General features: G+C 41.5%; 1 protein-coding gene across 3 annotated transcripts in view; it reads left to right on the forward strand.

The window, feature by feature from the left end:
• Positions 1 to 26642, forward strand: part of LOC138982818 (uncharacterized) — an 89217-nt gene extending 62575 nt beyond the window's left edge. For all 3 annotated transcript variants that reach the window (XM_070356169.1, XM_070356170.1, XM_070356171.1), the window contains exons 3-4: positions 20562 to 20674; positions 22817 to 26642. In XM_070356169.1, the coding sequence (XP_070212270.1) occupies positions 20562 to 20674; positions 22817 to 23095 (392 nt within the window). In that variant the 3' untranslated portion in view covers positions 23096 to 26642. The remainder of the gene's footprint in view (positions 1 to 20561; positions 20675 to 22816) is intronic.
• The last annotated feature ends 1273 nt before the right edge of the window (positions 26643 to 27915 follow it).

Raw genomic sequence — 27915 nt, forward strand, 5'->3', positions numbered from 1 at the left:
CAGAAATTAAAACAAGAGTTTGCGTGTGACGAAAGCACGACACACTTGAGACACCCCACACAAAAGTAGATCCAGTGACACAAACCTGACCACACAGTTACGCCTATCCAAATGCGCGTTGCAAAATGTGCGTTTTGAATCTTCTTTTTTCTCTGGCGGTACTGACAATATCGTTATTGAAACAATCCCAGTGCACTAAGGGATTTATAGAGCAAATCTCGAAAATAATTATTGAACTCAGCGCTATGCGCTTCGTTCAATAATAAATTTTCTCGATTTGCTCTATAAATCCCTTAGTGCACTGGGATGTCTCAATAACTTAAATAATAATAATAATAATAATAATAATAATAATAATAATAATAATAATAATAATAATAATAATAATAATTGTCAGTAAGTACTGGTGTCACATGACTGATGTGAACCAGTTGATTGGCTAATGGCGATGCGCTAAAACTGTTAGCGCACTCTTGGAGTGCGCTAACTTTTCCACAGAGCGTATTCTTCCGCCCTTTGCCTAAGCGAGACTGTGCTCTCATCCTCAGAATTAATTAATGACATGTAGCTTATATTCTCCACAATACCAAATGACCATAAATTCCCTGCTTCTCAATTAAAGCAGAAGTGGGTTTTTTTTGACAGATTGCATGTGCCTGTGCCACTGATCTAAAAATAGAAGCCGCTGTGTTTCATCTAATTTTCGCCGACTTGCATAGATTCTTCTCATATGCCGTGTTAGTGGCATGTAGCTTATCATCCACATTACCAAATGATGAGTTAGTATACAATTCCCAGCGGCTAACAGAAAACACAAGTGTTATTCCGGTAACGTACCAGCTAGACCAGTTTGGAAGACTGACTCGATCGACTCTGTCATACGTAGCAGACTACACAGAACTACGACTACATCAGTTCAGTAAATGAATGGTTTCCGAATTATTATTTCAAGGCAAGAACAATCGTAATCGAAAACGTGTAGGGTTCAGAACGTTCTTATCATATAATAAGACTGATTGCCAGCCTGCCTCATGCGTGCTGACTCAGTGCAGACTGCAGTGGTTCGATTGCACAGGTAGCCTAGCAGACGACATAAACCCCGCTCAGCAAATTAACATGTTGGGCAAATGTGAACGAAAAAACGATGGGGATATAATACGTGTAGGGTTCAGAGCATTCTTACCGTTCATATTTAGTATCAGACTCCCCGATGAGTGAAGATACAACACGAGAAATATATGCCACATTTATTTTGAAAATGTGCTAACCGTCGAGTCCCGCTTCGAGTCAATTCAAGGGGAGTCACTCCGCACAGTCAATCCGTCGAAGCTCGACTGGAGGTTTCGAATCGCAAATAACGAAGAGCACAGTCCTTTCTCCGAGTTCAAATGAGGTCTCTATGAAAGATCATCACTGTTCAGATTAACGCTACACTGGAATTTACCAACAGAAATTAAAATGCGTGTGACGAAAGCACGACACACTTGAGACACCCCACACAAAAGTAGATCTTTACTGTACACGACCTGACCACACAGTTATGCTTATTCAAATGCGCGTTGCAAAATGTGCGTTTGGAATCTTCTTTTTTCTATGGCGGTACTGACAATATCGTTATTGAAACAATCCCAGTGCACTAAGGGATTTATAGAGCAAATCTCGAAAATAATTATTGAACTCAGCGCTATGCGCTTCGTTCAATAATGAATTTTCTCGATTTGCTCTATAAATCCCTTAGTGCACTGGGATGTCTCAATAACTTAAATAATAACACATTCTTTCATAGCGCTGTTCACCGCCGAATGGCAGTCTCATGGCGCTTTACATTAGACATTAAAATTTAACATTTTACATATAAAAAGTGTTCTCGTAAGAAATAACATACAAGCATTAAAAACAATTCATAGACAACGACCTCTTATAGTTATATTAGATAATCTAGAGAACATTTTGTTTAAAAGATGAAAAAACCCACGTAAGATAAGTAATAGACACATAGTTACACATAAAAAGTCTGACAATAAAACAGAACTCACATAAAAGCGTACAGATCTAAAACAGAACGAAGATGTAACATAGACTGTGGGGGAACAATAATGTAAGATAATAATGTAACATATATTTTATGTAGAGATATATGTATAAATGTATAAGTCCCGGGGGGAATGTGTGGTTAAGCCTGTCGTCCTTTTAGAGTTGAAAACAACTCGCATCAACGTCGACACTCCACTGCTGAACGTTACCATTACACAACACAATGGCCAAGCCATTTCATGTATTCGCGTTCGCACGCTATAACCATTGGTCGATGCTGAAGTAGACACTAACCGCTGTGCATCGTATCGTATCAAGGCAAGGCAAAGCAAAGGATTTATTCAAGAAACCCAAGTGGGTACATGAAAAAACGAGACAAAAATAAAAGAAAAAGTAAGAAATCCAAACTGGTTCAACATATACATAAGCTCATTCCAATGGAAAACAAGTCGCGTAAGGCGAAAATACAACATTTAGTCAAGCTCAGTCGAACTCACAGAATGAAACTGAACGCATTGCATTTTTTCCGCAAGACCGTACACTCGCAGCATCGTCTGTCCACCGCTCGTGGCAAAGGCAGTGAAATTAACAATCCAGAAAAGCGCGGTAGCGGTTGCGCTGAGAAGGATAGCACGCTTTTCTATATCTCTATTCTTTTTAACTTTCTGAACGTGTTTTTAATCCAAACATATCATATCTATATGTTTTTGGAATCAGGAACGGACAAGGAATAAGATGAAATTTTTTTTAAATCGATTTCGGAAATTTAATTTTAATCATAACTTTTATATTTTTAATTTTCAGAGCTTGTTTTTATTCCGAATATATTATATTTATATGTTTTTGGAATCAGAAAATAATGAAGAATAAGATAAACGTAATGTTGGATCGTTTTATAAAAAAATAATATTAATTACAATTTTCAGATTTGTAATGACCAAAGTTATCAATTAATTTTTAAGCCTCCAAGCTGAAATGCAATCCCAAAGTCCGGCCTTCGTCGAAGATTGCTTGGCCAAAATTTCAATCAATTTGATTGAAAAATGAGAGTGTGACAGTGCCGCCTCAACTTTTACAAAATGCCGGATATGACGTCATCAAAGACATTTATAAAAAAAAAAATTAAAAAAAACGTCTGGGGATATCACACACAGGAACTCTCATGAAAAATTTCATAAAGATATCGGTCCAGTAGTTTACTCTGAATCGCTCTACACACACACACACACACATACACAGATCATTGTCCTTTAGAACTAAGAATTCGAATTCCGTTCAAAGACAAAAATGCCAATGTTAAACCTAACATCAATTGTAAACATAATAAATGTTCAATTAATAACCAAGGAAAAGCAGAAGATATAATATATCAGTGGGACAGCAATTCACAAGTTAAATTCAAACAGGAGTTAGACACACGAGACATGAAACATTTACTTCAGAACATAAACGACGAAATTGAAACAATGCATACATGTGAAGAGAAATATTACTCAGACGAGTGTGTTAACAATTTAACAGACAAAATAACAGCAATGCTAAACACGGCTGCAAAAAAATGCTTGAACAAGAAAATCAAGAACCGCAATTTTACGAAAAAGAATAGAAAACATAAAAAATGGTTCGATAGTGACTGTTTTTTTACAAAGGAGAGAATTAAAATCATTATTAAATGCTCTAAATAGATACCCTTATGATGTAAATTTATGTCAGAAATACTACTCAAAAAGAAAAAAATACAAAGCAATATTAAAGAAAAAGAAAAGGATTTTTAAAGATAATTTAGTAAAGAAATTGAATGACGAATTTAATAACGATCCAAGTGCTATGTGGAAAACTCTAAAAGATTTAAAGACGATGGGTGAAGTCAATACAACTAAAAAATGTGCAATCAATCCAATGAAATGGATTGATCATTTAGAGAAATTGATAGGAACAGAAACTAAAGTTTCTGATGAAAGAAAATACATAGTAAATGAGGAATTAAAGAAGATGCATACACATTGTTATACACCTATTTTAGATGACCCCATAACAGAGAAAGAATTAAAAAAAGAATGTAAAACGTTGAAAAATAAGAAGTCATCCGGAAAAGATAGAATAACCAATGAAATTATAAAAGCAAGTTTAGATCATATGACTAAAATATTAGTTAATCTATTCAACATTATTCTTACAAGTGGTAACTATCCTACAGAATGGAAGACTGGAATAAGTGTACCATTGCATAAAAAAGGAGATCCAATGAATCCGAGTAACTATAGAGGAATCACTCTTAGTAGTAATTTGGGAAAATTGTTTTGTAAAATCATAAATTCAAGAATCAACAACTTTTTAGAAAAAAAGAATATTTTGATAAAAGAACAAGCTGGGTTTCGAAAAGGATACCGAACGATGGATCAAATATTCATTCTGAAGAAAATTGTAGACGATATTATCAATACTAAAAATGGTAGATTATATGGATGTTTCGTAGATTTTCAAAAAGCTTTTGATAACGTTTGGCATGATGCACTTTTACTTAAGATATACAAAACCGGCATAAGAGGTAAATGCTACAATATAATCAAAAACATGTATATTAATACAAAGATATGCACACAAATGCAAGGTGGATATTCACCAGATGTATTGGTTAAAAAAGGAGTACATCAAGGAAATACATTAAGCCCAACTCTTTTTAATATTTTCATTAATGATATAACAGATGGAATGCCTGACGTTGATTCGCCATACATTAACCAGAATACAAAAATATCGTGTCTACTGTATGCAGATGATCTAGTACTTCTTTCAAAATCAAAAATAGGATTACAAAATAAGTTAGATTATCTAAATAACTATTGCCTACAGTGGGGTTTGAAAATTAACATAGAAAAAACAAAAATTATAGTATTTTGTCATATAAATCCAAAAATGCACACAATATTTAAATGTGGAACTGATGTAATCAAAGTAACAGATCAATATAAATATTTAGGGGTCATATTCAACAAGAATGGAAATTTTGATACAGCTCAAGATCATTTAAGTAAACAAGGTAATAAAGCAGCACATTCCCTCCGCAGAATTTTCAGCAATCAAAACGTGCAAATAGACACAATGATACATTTATTTGATTCACTTGTAAATCCGATATTAACATATGGCGCTGAAATCTGGTATCCGTTTACGTTTAATAATAAAATAAAACAAACAAATACTGATCATTTCTTTGGATCATGTTTATCTAGCAAAAATCCTCATGAATTTGATTATATCAAATTTTGTCGATTCCTTCTTGGAGTTCATAGAAAAGCTATGTGGATACCTGTACTGGGGGAATTAGGAAGGTTCCCTTTAGGATTAAAAATGTTATCACAAACAATAGCATTCTGGGCGCATATTCTAGACTCCAAACAAGATTGGTATATACATCAATTATATGACTCAATGTTGCACCATCCGACAGAAACGCCATGGCTACAATTTGTTAGACAATCTGTCACGATCGGGTGACAGAGACCAGGAAAGTGTCACTCAGTGGAGTGCCTGTTCTTGGTCGATTATGATAGAAAGCGCCTGTACGTGATATTGGGCTACAGCAGAGTTTGCTGACAGTGCTCAACTAGCACGGATGTTTTGTAGTGCACGAGTTTCACAGTGGAGGTTTCTGCTGTCATAGGGCTGACGGTTTTTCGCTGACAGCGCGCACGGGATTTTCACGGATTGAGTTTCTCGTGTCTTTTTTCTGCTTGGGAGGCAGAATTGTGTATAGCTGGACTGGTTTTGTGACAAGGTCAGTCACGTGTTATTGGCTAGGTTGTCTGGGAGAGACACAAGGGCGGCGCACTTGACACCCAGCGGCAGAAGGGGAAGGATCTAATACACAGTTTCTAGAGTATGATGGTTTTTCACCGAATATTGTATTCGGCACTCTAGGGGAGCTTCCACTAGTTATTCCTTCTCACTGCCACATATTTTGCTGAGGACAAGTCGTCAACATTCCTTCGTCGGCGATGGCTTTCGCATAAGGATTCGACAAGGGGTTCTGGAGGTTTTTGGTCACTGTTGACGAACAGAGGCTGTTCCAGGGAGGAGGCGGACTTTGCTTCCATTGAGAGTACAATCATAGGCTTTTGAGGTAATAAATCATTATTTAACGCTGTTGATGAGTCTGTGTTGTGGAATGAAATACTCTCTGTTGTTCTTTCCAGGTTAGCGCATAATTTACTCTCTGTGACGCTAAAATACTAATCTGTATATGGTTTTTGCAGATAGGGAGAGAAGGACGGAAAATGGCTGTTTTGTTGTTGTAAAAAGTCCGTTTTGTGCAGGCCCACGTGCTCGATGAGATATTTAAAGATGACATGTTTTAAGGTGGTGGGTGAGGGGTAGCTGACATGTTTAGTGCACCGATGCTTTCTGTTTGCAGCCTTCGTTTCGTTTCGTTTCGTTTCGTTACGTTCCTGTAACATCTGCACGGCTGACTTTGGCGGGACCTGTTGAAGCTACGCTAACCAGGAGACCGGCTAACCAGCGGACCGGCTAACCAGCGGACCGGCTAACCAGCGGACCGGCTAACCAGCGAACCGGCTAACCAGCGAACCGACTAACCAGCATACCGGCTAAGCAGCAGCAGCAGAGATAAAGCTAAGTGCACCATGTCGTACGCACCCCGTTGACCACCGTTGTCTTTTCTTATCTGTGATTTCATTGGAGTAGTGACAACGTGGGGTGTGTGACACCTGCACGAACTAGAGCTTTTCGAACAGAACATTCGCATTTAACTATATTTACACGGGTTCAGCGTGTTACTATAATTTTCTATATACTACTGGCATTTTGTCAGTGAACACTGGTTTTTTTACGTGTTGAGAACGTAAAAGGAACATATTTTGAGTGAAGGCTCGAGGGAGGTGGAGAGTTTATACATAAACAGGCGTCTGAAACTTATACTTTTGTTGACTCTATTTAATTGTATGACTGCGAGAGTGGATCGTGGTGTGGTTAGTTAATTAGTAGTAATTAACCGGTTCATAATCACCTCAAGTGATATATTGAAACGTGACACAATCTCTTTGTAACTTAGGTTTTAGTCACGTTTGGCATAACCAATCTACATTAAATGTACGCAAATTAAAGTTTGCCATTGACAACAAGAGGCGAAGCCTTCAAGGCTCACGTAAGAAATCGACAAACAGTAACACAAACTCAATCACTCCGTCACACATACACACACACACACAGTAAGCATAGGTGACACTGTGCGAGAAAGCGAGACACTAGATCTAGATCTGTCTGTCTGCATGTAGCCTACTTACAGACACGACTGCCAACTAGTTTCGGCCCGCTCAAAATAACAATGACCGAGACATTCCTTCGCGTGACGTCTAACCCTCTTACGCCATAATGTGACGTCTTCAAATGACGAAATGTTAAAGTTTCTACCACAGACATACACACGCACGCACGCACGCACATACGCACATACGCACGCACAGACAGACAAAGTTACGATCGCATAGGCTACACTTCGTGAGCCAATAAACAACAAGAGGAATATATAAGATACTGGACAAAAGAAAAATCAGATACATATTCCAGACTTAAGTTTTATTCTATGATCAGTAAATCTTACGAAATGCAGTCATACTTAATACAAATTAAGAATAATAAACACAGAAAGATGTTAAGCAGATTAAGGACTAGCACACATTGTCTAAAAATTGAAAGTGGAAGACATCAGAATATCCCTAAAGAAAATCGTCTTTGTATTGAATGCAATGTCATAGAAGATGAAATACATTTTCTAGATAAATGCAATAAATATGTTAAATTAAGGGATGAATTTAAAGAAGATGCTTCACATATCAATATGAAATATGCTAACAAAAATCCAAGTAACTTATTTTTAGAAGACGAAGTTCAAGTTCGTCTTGGCAAATTTGTTACGGATTGTTTTAGCATTGTATAATGCATTATTTGTTGTTTGTTGTGTCAATAACTTTACTGGTTCATGACAATAAACATTATTCTATTCTATTCTATTCTATTCTATTCTATTCACACACACACACACACACACACACACACACACACACACACACACACACACACACACACACACACACACACACATTCACCACAACCCTCGTCTCGATTCCCCCTCTATGTTAAAACATTTAGTCACACACACACACACTCACACACATACACCACGACCCTCGTCTCGATTCCCCCTCTATGTTAAAACATTTAGTCAAAACTTGACTAAATGTAATAAAACCACTAACTGTTTCATTTCAGTGCTGCACCTAAACACAATGCCATAGTGCGTCACTTTGAAATAGCGTTTTTAACGCGGATGATTGCTATTTTGGCTTTTCAACCGCAAAAAATCGCTTTGTAGACAGATCTACTAAACACTGTTAGACAGCGCTTGGTACAGACGTCGGTTGTCGATCATTGCATGACAGGTTTAATTTTAAATGATCGATCATTTTGGCTGCGAATGTGTCAATGTCCCATTGAGTTTCTCAACCCCACAGTCAAAAATGGAACAGATAAACGTGTCGATTGAAAAATTCAGTCCTCGTTTAATATGTGTGTGTGTGTGTGTGTGTGTGTGTGTGTGTGTGTGTGTGTGTGTGTGTGTGTGTGTGTGTGTGAGTGTGCGTGTGTGCGTGTATGTGTGTGTGTAGGTGCGTGTGTGCGTGTGTGTGTTTGTGTATGTATGTGTGTGTGTGTGTGTGTGTGTGTGTGTGTGTGTGTGTGTGTGTGTAGCGTGCCAGAGTGTGTGTAGCGTGCCAGAGTGTGTGCGCGGGCGTGTTTGCTGAGTGTTCTCACCACACACACACACACACACACACACACATACACACACACACACACACACACATACACACTTTTCGGCATATATTTTTTCTTGGTATTTTCTCTAAAGAATATAGTTTCTTTTTTTGATTAAATTGTATCTTAATTCTCAGAGGGAAAAGGGTAAGGGTCTGAAGTGAAAACAAAATGGTCTTTCGGGTCACCTTGATCCCATATTTATTTTCCTTTCTGAGAGCAGGAGACTTAGGCTGTCCGTGAGTTGAATGAGATTTGCATTGCAGATTCCTAAAAACCGAATCGTTAAATGAATTTTAAATCTGACACGGCTGAGGTGGAGGCACCTGTCCATTCAGGAAATTGGTCGTTGACCCATATATTCCAGACAAATCAGACACCGGGCGAGTAGTGGCACTCGTTGAAAACATTTGGGTGATGAAGGTTATGGGAGTTAACTGGATTTGAGCGATGAATTTGCAAGTTGGTCACAGACAACGAACAACTTTTACCGTCGTGTTGCAAATTGAATGTTCCAGTGTTTCACGTGTAACTGACAGTGACCAGACCTTGTCAATAGGGGTTGACGTTAACAAGATTCTACTGGGTCAGCCAAACGATTCATGATATCTGAGTTGTCTAGTTAATGTGCTGCTCTCAGCGGAGTTGATTTTGATCGTGTGTGATGCCAAAGTCAGATTCAGAAAGTCCAGAGCACTAATGGAGGAAAGAGTCAGAAAGGAAGGCTTAGATTCCAACGATGGAGACATTTTGGCTAAAAACAATAAGTTGATAGGAAGACAAAAACGACAGCTGATTTTTGGAAAAAGAAGTCTCGCAGTGAGACACGTGACACGGAACAACTTGAACTCAATAGAGAGATTCAAGACGATCGGCTGCTTCTCAAAATAATGTCCGGAAAAGACGGAAGCAGAAGACGATAGCTACCATCTCTTCACGTTCTGTTCGAAGAATGGGGCTGTTTATTGACAAATCATTTACCAAAGTCTGTTCTGTTGTAAATCATCGCTGTGCAGACTGTCTTTCAAAATAGTTGTCAATCCAGAAAAGTAATTTAGTTAAACAGACAAAAAGCGATTATCTCAAGACCTCCTCAAGTGTGTAGACTGACTGGGCGGGGTAAGGGTGGTGCATAAGGGCATGGTTGTATAGTACCCCCCCCCCCCCCCCCAGTTTAAGAATTCATCCCTTTTAAGACCCTATTTTCTCAAACTCTCTGTTCATAACCTCTGTCAGATTACCCCCATTTTAACACTCCCTCCCTTTCTCAAACTCTCTGTTCCTAACCTCTGTCAGATTACCCCCATTTTAACAATCCCTTCCTTTCTCAAACTCTCTGTTCCTAACCTCTGTCAGATTACCTCCATTTTAACACGCCCTCCCTTTCTCAAACTCTCTGTTCATAACCTCTGTCAGATTATCCCCATTTTAACACTCCCTCCCTTTCTCAAACTCACTGTTTATAACCTCTGTCAGATTACCCCCATTTTAACACTCCCTCCCTTTCTCAAACTCTCTGTTCATAACCTCTGTCAGATTACCCCCATTTTAACACTCCCTCCCTTTCTCAAACTCTCTGTTCATAACCTCTGTCAGATTACCCCCATTTTAACACTCCCTCCCTTTCTCAAACTCACTGTTCCTAACCTCTGTCAGATTACCCCCATTTTAACACTCCCTCCCTTTCTCAAACTCTCTGTTCATAACCTCTGTCAGATTACCCCCATTTTAACACTCCCTCCCTTTCTCAAACTCTCTGTTCATAACCTCTGTCAGATTACCCCCATTTTAACACTCCCTCTTTTTTCAGACCTGATTTTTTTTCTCAGATTTTCGAGGCCGTGAAAGGGAGGGTTCCACTGTAGGAGCGTCGCCGCCAACAGACTTCAGTCAGACTCAGCTTATTTGATGAGAGGCAAAGGAAAAATGGTCTTCACAGAAGAGCAGACTGTATGTCGCCTGCCTCTCTTGTCTTCTCCATTTTTTCCCTCCCGAACCAATTTCATGTGTGTGTCTGTTGTTCCTCTTTGGCCCCCTCTGCAAGTCATGTTTCTTTTCCTAATCCATTTTCTTTGCCAGACGACTTTACATCTTCTGATTGGAAACTTCTCGAAGACTGTTTCGTTTGCCCTGTGTGTGTATTTTGTTGTTGTTGTGTGTATTGTAGAGGAAATAACCTTCACGGCCATCCGTCAAACCTTTTTTCCGCCCCACTCCCCCCTAGCTCTGTGTGTGTGTGTGTGTGTGTGTGTTTGTTTGTTTGTTTGCTTAACGCCCAGCCGACCACGAAGGGCCATATCAGGGCGGTGCTGCTTTGACATATAACGTGCGCCACACACAAGACAGAAGTCGCAGCACAGGCTTCACTGTCTCACCCAGTCACATTATTCTGACACCGGACCAACCAGTCCTAGCACTAACCCCATAATGCCAGACGCCAGGCGGAGCAGCCATTAGATTGCCAATTGTAAAGTCTTAGGTATGACCCGGCCGGGGTTCGAACACATAACCTCCCGATCACGGGGCGTACGCCTTACCACTAGGCCAACCGTGCGTGTGTGTGTGTGTGTGTGTGTGTGTGTGTGTGTGTGTGTGTGTATGTGTGTGTGTATGTAAGTGTGTGAGTGTGTGTGTGTGTGTGTGTGTGTGTGTGCGTGCGTGTGTTGTGTTGTGTTGTGTTGCGAATGCTGACGACAGCTGCTTTTTAACGCAAGCGTTCAAGTGGCTCTCCGGTGATTTCCAAGTTTTCTTAATTCTACGCGGAGGTGGCGAGAATAAAATGAGATTCATCTGGGCGCCTCAGCTCGTTGCAATGGTTTGTGTGTTCGTGTTTGGTTTTTATTTTTAATAAATCAAGCATTGCGCCGCCAGCTGTCGTCTTGTTTTAGAAACGATTGGGTGTTTTTATTGATTTAAACTTTTACAAAATCTCTCTCTTTTTCTCTCTCACTCTGTCTCTGTCTCCCTGTCTCTCAGTCCCTCTCTCTCTCTTTCTCTCTCTCTCTCTCTCTCTCTCTCTCTCTCTCTCTCTCTCTCTCTCTCTCGCTCTCTCTCTCTCTCTCTCTCTCTCTCTCTCTCTCTCTCTCTCTCTCTCTCTCTCTCTCTCTCTCTCTCACACAATTATGTTATAATTATGTCTTCATTAAGCCAATAGGATGGCCGATTTACTTTTACAGATTTGTCCAGGATTTGTTTTTGTTTTTTATGTTCGTACTTGAAGTACTGCACAGTCGAACATTTTCCGAAGTCGTTGTGACGTCAGCTGTTGTTGAGGCACAAGACCTTTCTTTTGGTACCCTTTTCTTTTGGGGGCGTTGAGTGGATAATTCAGGGATGGATGGCAACTACTGGCTGATTTTGTCTGAACTTTACACCGCTGTGAAAAGAACAGCAAATTTACAAGTTTTGGAGAAGTTGGGCCGGCATTCTTCCGCGGGAAAGAATTAGGCTATCCAAGTACGAAAAAAAACACGCTGATCCAGATTCACGTTTGCGAAAAGCGTAAAACACAAAGAATATAAATCCTAGACGCCGATCGCTTCAATCCTTTGACAGACAGTCTACGATCTCGAGTCGGGATTTTTTTTCTTTCTTTTTCTTCTTTCTTTGTCTTTCTTCTTCTCCTTTTTCTATTTCTCCATTTCCCTCCTTTTTTCTCTGCTTCGGATGGTTGAGATGAAATGTCAGTGGGGACAATTCCAGACCTGACCTCATTCCTCGTCTTCCACTCCGTGATTCCCACAGTTGACAGACATGACCGGCTCCCTTCAGCTGAATGCCCAATACCAGTAACGCGCGGCGGCGGTCCAGGGCACCGAGGTTGCGGATAGAAAGACTTGCTTACAAATATATTATATATCATAAATTATGACGGTCTGAGTCCCCAGGATTATTTGCGCAGTAGCAGTTCTCTAGGCTGGTCACACAGCTTGCTGCTGTGCCGACTGGTCAGGGACTCGGACATGGGGCTGTGGGTATAACTCTAAGCCCAGATTATCACATCAGCGTGTTTCAGTTTGAGGTCGAGTGGCTCCCGCCATCCCTCCTGATTCTAGCGACTACCCTCTAGACAACATATCCTCACCCTAGGCTCACTAGTCGTCAAACTGTATATATTTTTTTATTACCACGGCCTTCGTGGCTTACATCTTAATCCTTTTATTTTTTAAAAGTTTTGAGATTTATTGTTCGTGTTCCTCTTACTTGCTCATCTATTTGCTTTTATTGGTGATCCTGAAAGGTTCTACCTTTTAACTCGTTTTTAATAAAAAAAAAATCATATTACAAACCCGTTATTCAAGATATAGAATACAGACTTATAATACTTACCAAGAAACATCTTAACTACTTTTCATTTTAACGAATTCCACAGAGCATTGTCATCTCAACCCCACCCCCTGCCCTCCTCTCCCTATTTTATTTTATTTTATTTAATTTTTTTTTTTGAAAGTGGACAAACACTCAAGTCCTTAAAGGCTCAAAACCGTAGGACTTTTAATATTAATTTTAAGCAGTTGCGTGGTGGTAAGACATCGGCCTCCTAATCGGGAGGTCGTGAGTTCGAATCCCGGTCGCTGCCGCCTGGTTGGATAAGAGTGGAGATTTTTCTGATCTCCCATGTCAACTTATGTGCAGACCTGCTAGTGTTTGAAATGATTTGCCAACGTAGAAAGTCATGCTTCTTATATACTCCTGCCGGGCCTTTAACCCCCTTCGTTTGTACACACAAGCACAAGACCAAATGCGCACGGAAAAGAGCCTATAGTCCATGTCAGAGTTTGGTGGGTTATAGAAACACGAAAATACCCAGCATGCCTCCCCCGAAATCGGCGTATGCTGCCTGAATGGTGGGGTAAAAACGGTCATGCACGTAAAAATCCACTCGTGCTAAAAACATGGGTGAACGTGGGAGTCTAAGCCCATGAACGAAGAAGAAGAAGAAGATATTATATATAGCAACGTAACGCGATTGCGGTGCGGCGGCGACAAAAGCAAGAAGGATATTTCTCACACAAACAATCACTGTGTCAAAGCACCTATTAATAAGTATAAGTTACAGCTCCGTCCATCCATGGTATCGCCTGATATTTTGTCGAGACTGATGATGACGTCACTCGAGGCTCTGCCGAGAGTGACGTCATTATATTCTTTCACCCCGTCGAGACAAAATATCACGCGATACCATGGATGGACGGAGCTGTAACGTATATACGGCATGACCAAAGTAAAGAGAATTTGTCATGGGAAGTGAAAACAAATCATTGGAAATTCACCATGGGCAATCAACCCAAGCCTAGAAGTTGTAGAACTATATTTTGTTTCAGTCTTGGCAAGGTCAGTTTTGTCCAGTTCCGGAAAAGACATCATGAATTCATTCACCCTGCCGAGACGAAAAAAACAATTCCATGGATGAAAACGTATATAGTATAAGCTTTTATCCCGTGACGCATCAAAGCTAAATTTTGTTTTGAAATGTCTTCACAACGTACAGATAACTTATAACGACATAATCGCCGTCACAAGACAGGAAAAATGCACACTTTGTTTTTCGTCTGCTACAAATCTAGTCTTGTTGGTTGACGGAGAGAATAAAGCTTCAATCGTACCTTCATCAACAGGAATAAATGCTCAATCCTCTGTCAGTTCGCAACTGAACCTTGTTTTTTTCTTTAACTTTTTGATTAACATTGAAACGGCAATCCAAAAGAGTGTTTCAGCTGTTTCAAGACACAGGCTTAGCTCCTTCTTTTGAATTGCTTTTCAGTCTAAAATGACACCGGAAGCGAACAAATTGTCGCGTAGCCTATACTGTCGTCACAAAAAGACGTCATGACAAAGTTACACGCAAAGCGAAAGAGACTTTGACGTCATTTACTTTTGTTCGGAATTTTCTGTCTGTTCCTAGCTTGTCAGTGAAGACCTGACGTGAGTAAGCTTACCCAAAACGTCTTTGTTCTCTATTCACATTGCAGCTGTGAAATAATCAGTCTTGTGTCTCGGTCGTGTAGGTACAGAGTTTGCGTCTGCAATCATTGTGTTCGTGTTGATGACGGCTTCATAAGACAAATCAGCGAATCTATCGTGAGGAAGACGTTTATGTACAAATCACCGAACCCAACCCATTTTTTGTGTGCATTTTTCTGAAGAATAAACTGCATGTGGTTAATTTCATCCGTTTAATGCTTGTCGAAACGAGCCATAAGGCTTTAGAGTAAAAGATTTCACGCATTGCTTGGTCATCTGATCACAAATGAGGTCGCAGTTTGTAGGTTGAATCTATGAATCGGCCAGAGATAGATCTGCATTTCTGGTACGACCTTCCAGATTATCAACAGCGGGTTCATGGTCGGAATCAAGAGGTCAAATTTGCGTGGCTCCCAATCATTTCATAAAAGATTTCCATTTTCTTGTTTCTGCGGCTGCGCAAGTTATTTTGCCTAGGTCATGGCTGAACTTTAGGCCTACGGAGAAATATCGCTGGATATTTTCTCCCTAGATTAACAGAGACAAAGAAGGGAAGTCATGCTGTATTGAAAACTAACTGTAAATTTACATAACAGAAGCTTTATTTTAATGTTTAAAGTTAAAAAACAAAGGAATACTGTACTCACCAATACAAGAACGAGACAAGACGGTACGAATTTTCGCTTATGGAAGCTTCATCAGGAAAAACAAGAACACAAAAGACAACAAAAAGCAGACGCAACACGGAACGAACAAGGTTTGAAAGAAAATGGAGGGGAAACACGCAAAAAAGGGAAGGAACTCTAGGAACGGAAATGAATGAAAGGGGAGAGAAGTGGTTGGATGATGTCATGGGCACAGGCATACTAGACTAAAAGTGATACACATTCATAAAGGGGGAGGGGGGGGGACAGAGGGGGAAAAAAAAAAAAGAGGGAGGGGGGGGGAACAAACGTACGCACGCACACGCACACATACACACACACACACACACAACCAAAAACATGAATACACACATAAACACACACACACACACACACACACACATTCACACACAAACACACGTACCGTAAATCCACAGTATGTTTGGGGAATACAAGTAGGCTACATCACATTTTCGCATTCAAACCGTAAGGTGTGGATGTGCCCAGGGATAATATGAAATCGGACTCTACTTGTTTTCTGTCTGTGGAGGTGATGTACATCTGCCAGACACCTTTCACACGTGCATCCAGGGAGGTGTGGTTGCTGCTGTTGAAATGTTGGGCAACAGACCTACAGCGGCGATGCCGAATATCTGCCAGATGTTCGGTGAAGCGGGTAGAGAGGGTTCTTTCGGTCTCACCAATGTAGAGTACTTTGGGGCATTTGAGACAGGATATGGCATAGATGAGATTGCGGCTGGTGCAAGAGAACGTGCGTTTAATGTTGAAATCTTTTTGGGGGCCGGTCAGAGTGGTAGAATGGCAAATGTGGGGGCAGGTGTGGCAACGAGGGTTCTGGCATGCGTGTGTGCAGGGTTGTAGGGGAACTGGCGAACGAAGAGAGGATCGAACCAGGGAGTCTCGAAGGTTGCAGTCCCGTCGGGAGGCCATCAAGGGTGGCAGGCTGAACGTTTCTGACGTTTTGTTTAGTGACGGGACTGCAACCTTCGAGACTCCCTGGTTCGATCCTCTCTTCGTTCGCCAGTTCCCCTACAACCCGGCACACACGCATGCCAGAACCCTCGTTGCCACACCTGCCCCCACATTTGCCATTCTACCACTCTGACCGGCCCCCAAAAAGATTTCAACATTAAACGCACGTTCTCTTGCACCAGCCGCAATCTCATCTATGCCATATCCTGTCTCAAATGCCCCAAAGTACTCTACATTGGTGAGACCGAAAGAACCCTCTCTACCCGCTTCACCGAACATCTGGCAGATATTCGGCATCGCCGCTGTAGGTCTGTTGCCCAACATTTCAACAGCAGCAACCACACCTCCCTGGATGCACGTGTGAAAGGTGTCTGGCAAATGTACAGCACCTCCACAGACAGAAAACAAGTAGAGTCCGATTTCATATTATCCCTGGGCACATCCACACCTTACGGTTTGAATGCGAAAATGTGATGTACTTGTATTCCCCAAACATACTGTGGATTTACGGTACGTGTGTGTGTGTGTTTGTGTGTGAATGTGTGTGTGTGTGTGTGTTTATGTGTGTATTCATGTTTTTGGTTGTGTGTGTGTGTGTGTGTGTGTGTGTGTGTGTGTGTGTGTGTGTGTGTGTGTGTGTGTGTGCGTACGTTTGTTTCCCCCCCCTCCCCCCTTTTTTTTCCCTCTGTCCCCCCCCCCCCCCTTTTATGAATGTGTATCACTTTTAGTCTAGTATGCCTGTGCCCATGACATCATCCAACCACTTCTCTCCCCTTTCATTCATTTCCGTTCCTAGAGTTCCTTCCCTTTTTTGCGTGTTTCCCCTCCATTTTCTTTCAAACCTTGTTCGTTCCGTGTTGCGTCTGCTTTTTGTTGTCTTTTGTGTTCTTGTTTTTCCTGATGAAGCTTCCATAAGCGAAATTTCGTACCGTCTTGTCTCGTTCTTGTATTGGTGAGTACAGTATTCCTTTGTTTTTTTAACTTTGTTCATCTTACCACAGTCACTTCGTTGTTTAGATTTTAATGTTTAAAAAAAATCCACTCTGTCAAGTGCATCTGAACCGGTAGGAATGACCGGTTGGCGATAGCTATCTCGGTATGAAAACCAGTAACTTGGAATGTCGGCAATTTCTGTTTGCTGGGGCAAAGCCTGTTAGACTGACGAAATAAATAGTGCATCGCAAGTGCCAGTGACTGGCAACATCAAACCAGCATCGTCTAGACGTTCAGCATCACCAGTTGCGGGGACGGCCATGGTGGGGTCGCTGATTTGGGATGGAAGTAGACGAATTTGACACCATCGGTATTTACTTGCACTATCCAATCACATCCGCCAGTTGCCGGAACTTGACTTCCTCCACGCTCGGACGGACTTGCTGACAAAGCGGCGGTGAAAAGTCATCACTCAAAGAGGTCCCTAATGACAAGTAATCTTCGAACCACCCCCCCCCCCCCCAACCCCCCACCCCCATCCGCCCCCCCCCCCCCCCCCCCCACCCCCACTCCTTAACCAGTCTTTCCTCTATTGCGCACATTCTCTGGCATTGATATACCAGCCTGGCAAGGGCGAATCTCTCTGATTGCAATCCCTGGCTGGACAACATTTTATAGGACTGCACTATACATTTTCGTTTTCTCTGATTGGTGTACATTCCCGGCTGTGTCGTCACTGTGTGTGTGTGGGTGCTTGTGTGCGTGCTTGTGTGCGTGTGTGTGTGTGCGTGCGTGGGTGCTTGTGTGCGTGCGTGTGTGTGTGTGATTGTGCTCGTGCGTGTGTGTTTCTGTGTGCGTGTATACATGTGTGTGTGTGTGTGTGTGTGTGTGTGTGTGTGTGTGTGTGTGTGTGAGTGTGTGTGTGTGTGTGTGTGTGTGTGTGTCACGGTGTTTCCCACTTTTGTGGTTTTTTGTGTTCGGAATTGTTAAAACGGTTTCATTGATTCTTTTCTCGCCCTGTTTCAAAAAAGTATCCCTTGCCCCCTACGCAAGCACTCACACACACACACACACACACACACACACACACACACACACATACACACACACACACACACACACACACACACAAACACACACACACACAATGTAAGTGAACACACACAAATCTATGCTTCTCTTTTTAGTTTCGATCTTTTTCTAGCTTGTTCTTTCCTTGAAGTAATCTTTGGAATTTACTACCAAGCGCTCTCAGACATTCGTCAGTGTCAAGATTTTTAGAGACAAAATATTTTTAATTTCTTATTCGTGGCACATTTCGTTCTAACTTAGCATAAACGTGTTAATATTTCTGATACCGGCTGTATCACCTTACACACATTTCAGTAGATTCATATCGTGATTGATTGATTTCATGACATATACCTCATGCAAATGTGCGAACCGGTTATTTCTTGCACCTTTGCTGTTTGTTTTAAAGTTACTGTGCTTGTCACTCCCAGGTGCACCGACGCACTTGGGCTTTCCAGTCATGCCTCAGGCATCTATCTATTTGAAATTATACCAAGTTTCATTGACCTTCTTGCAAGGAGTCGGAAACTGCAATTTGTTAACGAATAATAATTTTCATTATTGGGGTTGTACGTCAACTAATTACGTCAAAAGCCTACATGGAAGTCTTTTAGTCTCGACGAGAGAGACAATTCGTTCTATCAGGGGTCTAGTTTACGCCAAGACATTGTATTTGCTTACGTAGGAAAATTGTAAGACATTAATGGTATTTGGTTTTATTTTGGCATACCCCACACAGCCTTTATAGCCCCAGAACGTGATCACGGGAAATGTTGATTGCATTTTGGCGGGAGATGTGAACTGACAAACCCCATACAGTTTCTTGTTGCTGGCAACACTTAAAAAGCATGTGTAGGCATCTGTGGGATATTTTTTGTAAATATTCTGACTGTTTAAATCCTTATCTGCGGCACACAGAACAATCGTTGCTTCAACAGGGCTCTGGGCGGAGTAGCAACTTTAACGTGTCACAGAGGATTTTTTCCGACATTTACCATGTATAACTGGTAATCAATAGTTAAGTCTCTCGAGGGCTGGATTTAAGCAAAAAGACCTGTTTGCTTGAATACCATTGCCCTCGTTTATAAAAAATAATAATAATCTTTTCTCATCTTCTCTCTCTCTCTCTCTCTCTCTCTCTCTCTCTCTCTCTCTCTCTCTCTCTCTCTCTCTCTCTGTCTCTCTCTCTCTCTCTCTCTCTCTCTCTCTCTCTCTCGTATTTCAAATTTCGAATGAAACGTGTTCAAAAAGATAACTCTCCCCACCATTTTCTACTGAATGGACTTCACAAAACCTCAAGCATTAAACCTTTCTGTATTTTAATTTCTCTTTTCTTTTCTTTTTTTGGCAATCTGCTTGCAAGTCAGCAGCTACGTATTTTGTCTTTTGATTTGATTTACATTTCCTGTTTTTGCCTCTCGATATTTCTTCGAAGCGTCCATTTGTCATTTACCGGAGTTTTTACTGACGAAGAAAAGATTGCCTACTCGAATTCAAAAGAAACGATCTGAAGAAAAGAATAAGAAACAAAAACCGTGTGACATGCTTATTCTTCCCATGTTTTTTTCCCCTGTGTATTCCTTGTTTTAGTTGCCTTGAGGTTAATTCACAATTTAAAACTGATGAGCTAGCTTAACGATTTCAGAGGACACTTAGTCTTCCGCCAGGAAACAAACTGTGTGTGTGTGTGTGTGTGTGTGTGTGTGTGTGTGTGTGTGTGTGTGTGTGTGTGTGTGTGTGTGTGTGTGTGTGTGTGTGTGTGTGTGTTTGTGTGTGTGTGTTTGTGTGTGTGTGTAGTGTGTGAATGTGTTTGTGCATGTGTGTGTTTGCTTGTGTGTTTGTGTGTGTGTATGTTTGTTTGTTTGTGTGTGTGGGGGGGAACTGTGAGTATATCTGTGCGTGCGTGCGCGCGCGTGTGCGTCCGTGCGCGTTTGCTTGAGTGTGTACGTGCTTGAGCACGTGTGCGTGCATGCGTGTGGACGTATGTCAGTCATTTTTTGACCCAGGAATAGTCTTTCTGTTTCCAAGTCCAAAACATAACACACATTCCACAAAGACCTAAGACCGTTGGTGTATTGCGTGTGTTGGCAGGGCGGACAGAGGGGCTGAACTGCTGGCACTGCATCGCGGACAACTGCGAGCAGAGCCCCGAGGACAACTACAAGGCCAGCGAGAAAACTTGCCAGCCTGGACAACAATGCCAGGTAATGTGTGTGGAAGCCAGGGGGGGGGGGGGGGGTTCGGGGTCCCCCCCCCCCCCTAGCCTAACAAAAAAAAATCATTTTTTGTTTGTTTTGAAAATAAAGTAAACCTGAAGGCTCAGATTGCACCAGATTGCTCCATTTTCCTTTGTCTTCTAAATGACGGTTCTGGAAGGTAGTTGGTTAATTTGCTGGCTCAGGTTGCACCAGATCGGTCAATTTTCCTTGTTTTGATCCACATTTGTCTTCTTACATTTTTTTTTTTTTTTTGAAGGGGAAGTTTTTTGGCTCAGGTTGCACCAGAGTTCTCCATTTTCGCGCCCTCTACTAAACGCTTTGCGTCGTCGAATTGTCCCTTAAAGAAATTTGGAACCCCCCCCCTTAAAAATGATGTGATCCACCCCTGGAAGCGTACTGTTGCCAAAAGAGAAGCATAACACACACAAAACACTAGAGCAGCATCGGTCACCGATCGAATAAACAAACTAACATAACATCAACATGATGGCTGAGAGATGGCCTTCCAGTCTTTTGAGAGGCGTGAGGCCAACAGTAGATACTACGTACAGACAGAATTTTCAAAAGGAGGACACGAAGAAATACATAATCATCGCCCCAGTCATACACAATGCACAACAAAGAAAATAAAGTAGCCAACGGAAACGATGCAACAAGCGAGACTTGCCGAATACATCGTGCTGGAATGAAACTGGACAACCATCCTAGGCCTTCTTTAAACATTGTTTGTGTGAAAGTGTGTCTTAGAGTGTGTCAGAGAGAGAGAGAGAGAGAGAGAGAGAGAGAGAGAGAGAGAGAGAGAGAGAGAGAGAGAGAGAGAGAGAGAGAGAGAGAGAGAGTGGTGTAAGGTGATATAAAACAGCCGAGAGAATAAGTGTGTGTGTGACTGTGTGTGTGTGTGTGTGTGTGTGTGTGTTTCAGAGGTTGTGTGTCTGTCAGTATTCGTGCGTGCGTTTGAGCATGTGTGTGTCAGGATGTACGTGCGTGTCGCGCGCGCGCATGTGAGTGTGTGTTGGATAGAGAAGGAAAAGAGCCAAACAAGAAGGGAAGTGCCAGGACTTGAAAGTGGGGTCAACTTTCTACCAGTTCCTATCAAAATCGGTTAAGCCCTTGATAATTCTGGTGGAAACTTTCGTCACGAAACTCGAGCCGACAATTCCTGTAGCCGGTATCTCGCGTGATTCTCCCCCAATCCGACGAGAGCACGCAGGCAGTGGAAGGTTACCCTTGTTCCCCTATCGATCCAGGTTCGGTTTGAGCCGAGACCGGAAGTCAGGAAGGATACGAAGGGGGACCGAGTCTATCAGAAAGGGATAAATTCTGCTTGTAAAGCGGCGGTGGTTTTGGCACTGACACGGCGCCTTCAAACTCCTTCGTGTTTTTGAGCCCGTACTAGAAAGGTCTTGCGTCTGGCCCCGACAGATTTTATAGCATCCAGCGGATTGTAACTTGATTTTCTGGTTGCCGCCAAGCTTTTATGGCTTTGTGTAACGGCCTGTGGGCCTAACAGTGCCTGGGCGAGAGAAAAACGAGGTAGACATCCTCTGGGAGTGCCGTCCATTAGACTATGGCTGGCAGCGAATCCCATCTAATGTCCCCCCCATCCTGTTTCGTTTCAGCCACAGTTCATCTTTTCATTAGCTAGAAAAGATAGATTGGGTCTTGAAAGGAAGGGGGGGTGGAGGAGGGGGAGGAGGGGGTGGTTAGGGCTGGGGTGACATAAAACATAACGTCGTTAGGTTTTCTTTTCTCTCCCCCACTCCATTCCACTCTCCACCACCCCCCTCTCTCTCTCTCTCTCCCCTCTCTCTCTCTCTCTCTCTCTCTCTCTCTCTCTCTCTCTCTCTCTCTCTGTTCAACTCCTATTCTTCTCACTGAAATATTTCCAGTGCTTTCATTCACACTTAAAACAATTTAATCTAATAAGAATCAACAGATAGCTGAATTCCACAATTCAAAAATGATGGTGCATGAATGATTGAAAAGTTACATGGTTGCTCGTTTTATTGCTTGGCTGCTTGTTTGATTGCCTCTTCTGGTCGGCATACTTTTATCGCGTTTGGTGATCTTTTTTTTAATCTTTATTTGTATCATTCGCTGACGTTTACCTGTCTGTGCGTGTTGCAGAAGGTGTTCTTCCAGATGCAGAGCGACGTGACGACGACCCTGTACAGCTCGGTGGTCCGCAGCTGTGCCGAGCAGTGCGTCGAGCAGGACGACTTCTTCAACTGCACCGACTGGCAGTTCACTACGCGCGGCTGCGTTAGGAGGAACTGCTGCGGCGATGAGGACCTCTGCAACGCCTCGCAGCCTGTTCACTTCATCGCCTCTCGGAGCTTGTACGCTGGGGTTCTTGGTGCGGCCTTGGCGTTGTCTTGGACTGTCGTGTCTCTGCTGCTCTCATGAGGGGTTGCTTTGTCAGTGTTGACTTAAGTGTGTTTTGGTGAATGATCAGTGTAAAAGCTCTCCTGATCCTATCGCAGCCTCGTCGCCTCTTGGAGCTTGTATGCTGGGGTTCTTGGAGCAGCTCTGGTAGTGTCTTGGACTATCGTGTCTCTGCTGCTGGCACGATGGAGGGCAGCTTTGTCAGTATGGACTTAATTGTGTGTTGGCGAATGAAGAGTGTAAGAGCTGCACTGATCCTAGTTTGTTTTTCTCTCCCTTATCATGACGGAGGCGTGTCTCTGCCGCTCTCATGACGGAGGGGTACTTAATCAGTATGGACTTAATTGTGTGTTGGCGAATGACGTGTGTAAAAGCTGCAACGATCCTATGTTTTCACATCCTTATCATCATGACGGCGGGGTGTTGTCAGTGTGGACATTGAATTGACCTGGCTTGACTCGATTGAACCTGACATTGTTTGTAAGTAAATGGAAATTATTGAAACTCTCACGCTTCTGTAATTGTAAGTAAATGGAAAGTATTCAAACTCTGAGGCTCCTGACATTGTAAGTAAATGGAAAGTATTGAAACTCTGACGCTTCTGACATTGTAAGTAAATGGAAAGTGGTGAAACTGACGCTTCTGACATTGCAAGTAAATGGAAAGTATTGAAACTGACGCTTCTGACATTGTGGGTAAATGGAAAGTATTGAAACTCTGACGCTTCTGACATTGTAAGTAAATGGAAAGTATTGAAACTCTGACGCTTCTGACATTGTAAGTAAATAGAAAATATTGAAACTCTGACGCTTCTGACATTGTAAGTAAATGGAAAGTATTGAAGCTGTGACGCTTCTGACATTGTAAGTAAATGGAAAGTTTTAAAACTCTGACGCTTCGGACATTGTAAGTAAATGGAAAGTATTGAAACTCTTACGGTCCTGACATTGTAAATAAATGGAAAGTATTGAAACTCTTACGGTCCGGACATTGTAAGTAAATGGAAAGTATTGAAACTCTTACGGTCCTGACATTGTAAGTAAATGGAAAGTATTGAAACTGACGCTTCTGACATTGTAGGTAAATGGAAAGTATTGAAACTCTGACGCTTCTGACATTAAATGGAAAGTATTGAAACTCTGACGCTTCTGACATTGTAAGTAAATGGAAAGTATTGAAACTCTGACGCTTCTGACATTGTAAGTAAATGGAAAGTATTGAAGCTGTGACGCTTCTGACTTTGTAAGTAAATGGAAAGTTTTAAAACTCTGACGCTTCGGACATTGTAAGTAAATGGAAAGTATTGAAACTCTTACGGTCCTGACATTGTAAGTAAATGGAAAGTATTGAAACTCTTACGGTTCTGACATTGTAAGTAAATGGAAAGTATTGAAACTCTTACGGTCCTGACATTGTAAATAAATGGAAAGTATTGAAACTCTTACGGTCCGGACATTGTAAGTAAATGGAAAGTATTGAAACTCTTACGGTCCTGACATTGTAAGTTAATGGAAAGTATTGAAACTCTTACGGTCCTGACATTGTAAGTAAATGGAAAGTATTGAAACTGACGCTTCTGACATTGTAGGTAAATGGAAAGTATTGAAACTCTGACGCTTCTGACATTAAATGGAAAGTATTGAAACTCTGACGCTTCTGACATTGTAAGTAAATGGAAAGTATTGAAACTCTGACGCTTCTGACATTGTAAGTAAATGGAAAGTATTGAAGCTGTGACGCTTCTGACTTTGTAAGTAAATGGAAAGTTTTAAAACTCTGACGCTTCGGACATTGTAAGTAAATGGAAAGTATTGAAACTCTTACGGTCCTGACAATGTAAGTAAATGGAAAGTATTGAAACTCTTACGGTTCTGACATTGTAAGTAAATGGAAAGTATTGAAACTCTTACGGTCCTGACATTGTAAGTAAATGGAAAATGTTGAAACTATCCCGCTTGTGGATCATCTTTCTCCTGTCCTCGTGGCGGTTGGGAGTCATCAGTGTAGGCATCGTATGTTACATAGTTTATGTTGCAGCACTATATTGGTCACTATAATCCTTCTGCTTTCGTGATACCGAGATTTCATCAGTTTGGACATACAGTGATTGATGGTGTGTGTTAGTGAGAGACGAACCTCTGATTGGCTTCCTCCTCGTGATGATATATTTTCATCTGTATGAGAATAATGAGTCAATGAACGTTTGACAAAACGTTTTTTTGCTCCGATGATGGTGAGATGACAGCAGTGTGAACCCTGCATGTTATAGAGAATGGCAAATATTGCAGCTACCCTGTTTGCTCTCTGGACACTAACAAGTCGGCAGTAATGGTCAATGTGTGTTGATAGATGGTTGAAGTCGTGTTGGTCATCTTCTTCCTACTGATCGATATTACAGTGGTGTGCTAGCTCGCATCAGTGTGGACAGTGTGCGTTGGTTAATAACGACTGTAGAAGCTCCCGTGGTGTTCTGGCGCTCTTGACTAAGAAAAACAATGCTGTATGACATGAATAGTATTGACATTATCATGTCATAGGGAAACTGCAATTTTGCATCAACAGGGTCAAAGTTCAGACAGTTTTGGTTTAGGACAAGACAATGTGACAATAAGGCAATAATGATGAAGTTACGATCGCATTGATGAAAAAAATGATAAAGTTACGATCGTCTTGATCAACAAATGATGAAATCATGATCACCTTGATAAACAAATGGTGAAATCACGATCACCTTGATGAACAAATGATGAAATCACGATCACCTTGATGAACAATTGATGAAATCACGATCACCTTGATCAAAAAATGATGAAATCACGATCACCTTGATCACCAATTTATGAAATCACGATCACATTGATGAACAATTGATGAAATCACGAAATCCTTGATGAACAAATGCTGAAATCACGATCACCTCGATGAACAAATGATGAAATCATGATCACCTTGATGAACAAATGATGAAATCACGATCACCTTGATGAACAAGAGAACTGTGGAGGCACTCTCATTTTTAGCTAGTTCTATACGTGTGGGTGCTGGCTACCAGAAACTAAAATTACATGGTCTGGGTGGCCGAGTGGTAACGCACTTGCGCTCGGAAGCGAGAGGTTGCGAGTTCGACCCTGGGTCAGGGCGTTAGCAATTTTCTCCCCCCTTTCCTAACCTAAGTGGTGGGTTCAAGTGCTAGTCTTTCGGATGAGACGATAAACCGAGGTCCCTTCGTGTACACTACATTGGGGTATGCACGTTAAAGATCCCACGATTGACAAAAGGGTCTTTCCTGGCAAAATTTATAGTAGGCGTAGATAAAAATGTCCACCAAAATACCCGTGTGACTTATAATAGGCCGTGAAAGGTGGATGCAGCGCCTATAGGCTGTTGATCTACTGGCCGATGTGAATGCGTGATATAATTATTGTGTAAAAAAATTCTATCTCACACGACATACGCGCTTTGAACTTCGGATAAGGCGCTATATAAATACCCGTTATTATTATTATTATAATGTACATTGTGTTATGGAAAATCGTGAAAGGTGTATATATGTACATTATTTAGTTGATTTTGTTTTCTCTCTTGCCTTTTTTGATTAAACGCCGAAAAATGCGCTGGACGGGGCTCTGATGTTGGAAGACCTGTTTTTCGTAATTGTTGTTTCACATTCACATTTCCCTACCACCCAAGCGCGTTGTTGCTTTTCTACCAAAATTGATCCCCAATTGTAATATTCATTTGTGTTGAAGTGTGCACAATTCTGATTTTTTGCAACAATATTGTAAAAAGTTATTACAATTTAATAAAACTTTTCTGAAAAGTTCCAGTTCGTCCAACAAACTCACAAAAACGCTATATTTTACACTTGTTGGCAACTGTGTTATCAATACTGATGTGTAATTTCAAAGCAATACAATGAGCCATTTACAAAACTTTAAATTTAAATTTAAAAAAAAATAATAATAAAAAAAGGGTTTTTACCCACATAGCCCACAAGAAATGACGCCAAAACAGGCCTTTTACGGCTTCTGACGAGGCTGAAAGCTGGGGTGCGTTGCCTAGAGCTAACAATCTGTTCGCGAAGAGACAAAAAGTTTTCATGTTGTAGGCAACGCTATGTTCGCGGCGAACTCTTCTACCCTCTCAACCTACTTTCAACTAAATGGACCCGTCTCTTCGCTGACGGCCGAGTCCATGCATGCATATTGGGGGCGATCATGCAAACAGTCGCTTTGTACTTGTAACAGCATTGGCCCTCGGGATATCTGTGTGATCGTGTGTGTGTGTTTCGTACCCCACGTGGAGAAGCAGGGGCTTTCCTTTTTTTGGGGGGTGGTCAGATTCACAGTTGGATTTCTTGTTGATTCCGTGAAAAAGTGTTGTGGTCTTCATGTCAGTCAATAAGTAGAGGTTACATGTCGAGTCTCAGTGATTATTAAAAATAATGGTCGAAGTTAGCGGATCATGAAAAATGCGAGCTTTAGCGAGCTTTTTCATGACCGCGAACTGAGACCATTATTTTTGATAATCACTGAGGCGAGGTGTGTAACCTCTTTATTCCTCCTTTTTTCAGTTATTCAAAGAAAAGAGGAGATTTGTTGCGAACGTTTGATCGAATCCTATTCACTCAACCAGTCAACCTGCGCAGACGATCGATTAATGCACGGTTGTATAGTTCCGTGCAAATCATTCCATTCTGTTAACACTTCTTGTCAGTTTTCCTATTTTGGACTAAAATCAAGTACACAGATATGCTGTTATTCTGCTGTGGCGGCAAAGGCAGATATTGTGTGTTCTGTATATGTTTTGGTATCGCTTAGGATAATGTTCTTTCGTCAAAT

This window comes from Littorina saxatilis, linkage group LG12 (assembly GCF_037325665.1).
Source record: "Littorina saxatilis isolate snail1 linkage group LG12, US_GU_Lsax_2.0, whole genome shotgun sequence".
Taxonomy (NCBI): domain Eukaryota; kingdom Metazoa; phylum Mollusca; class Gastropoda; order Littorinimorpha; family Littorinidae; genus Littorina; species Littorina saxatilis.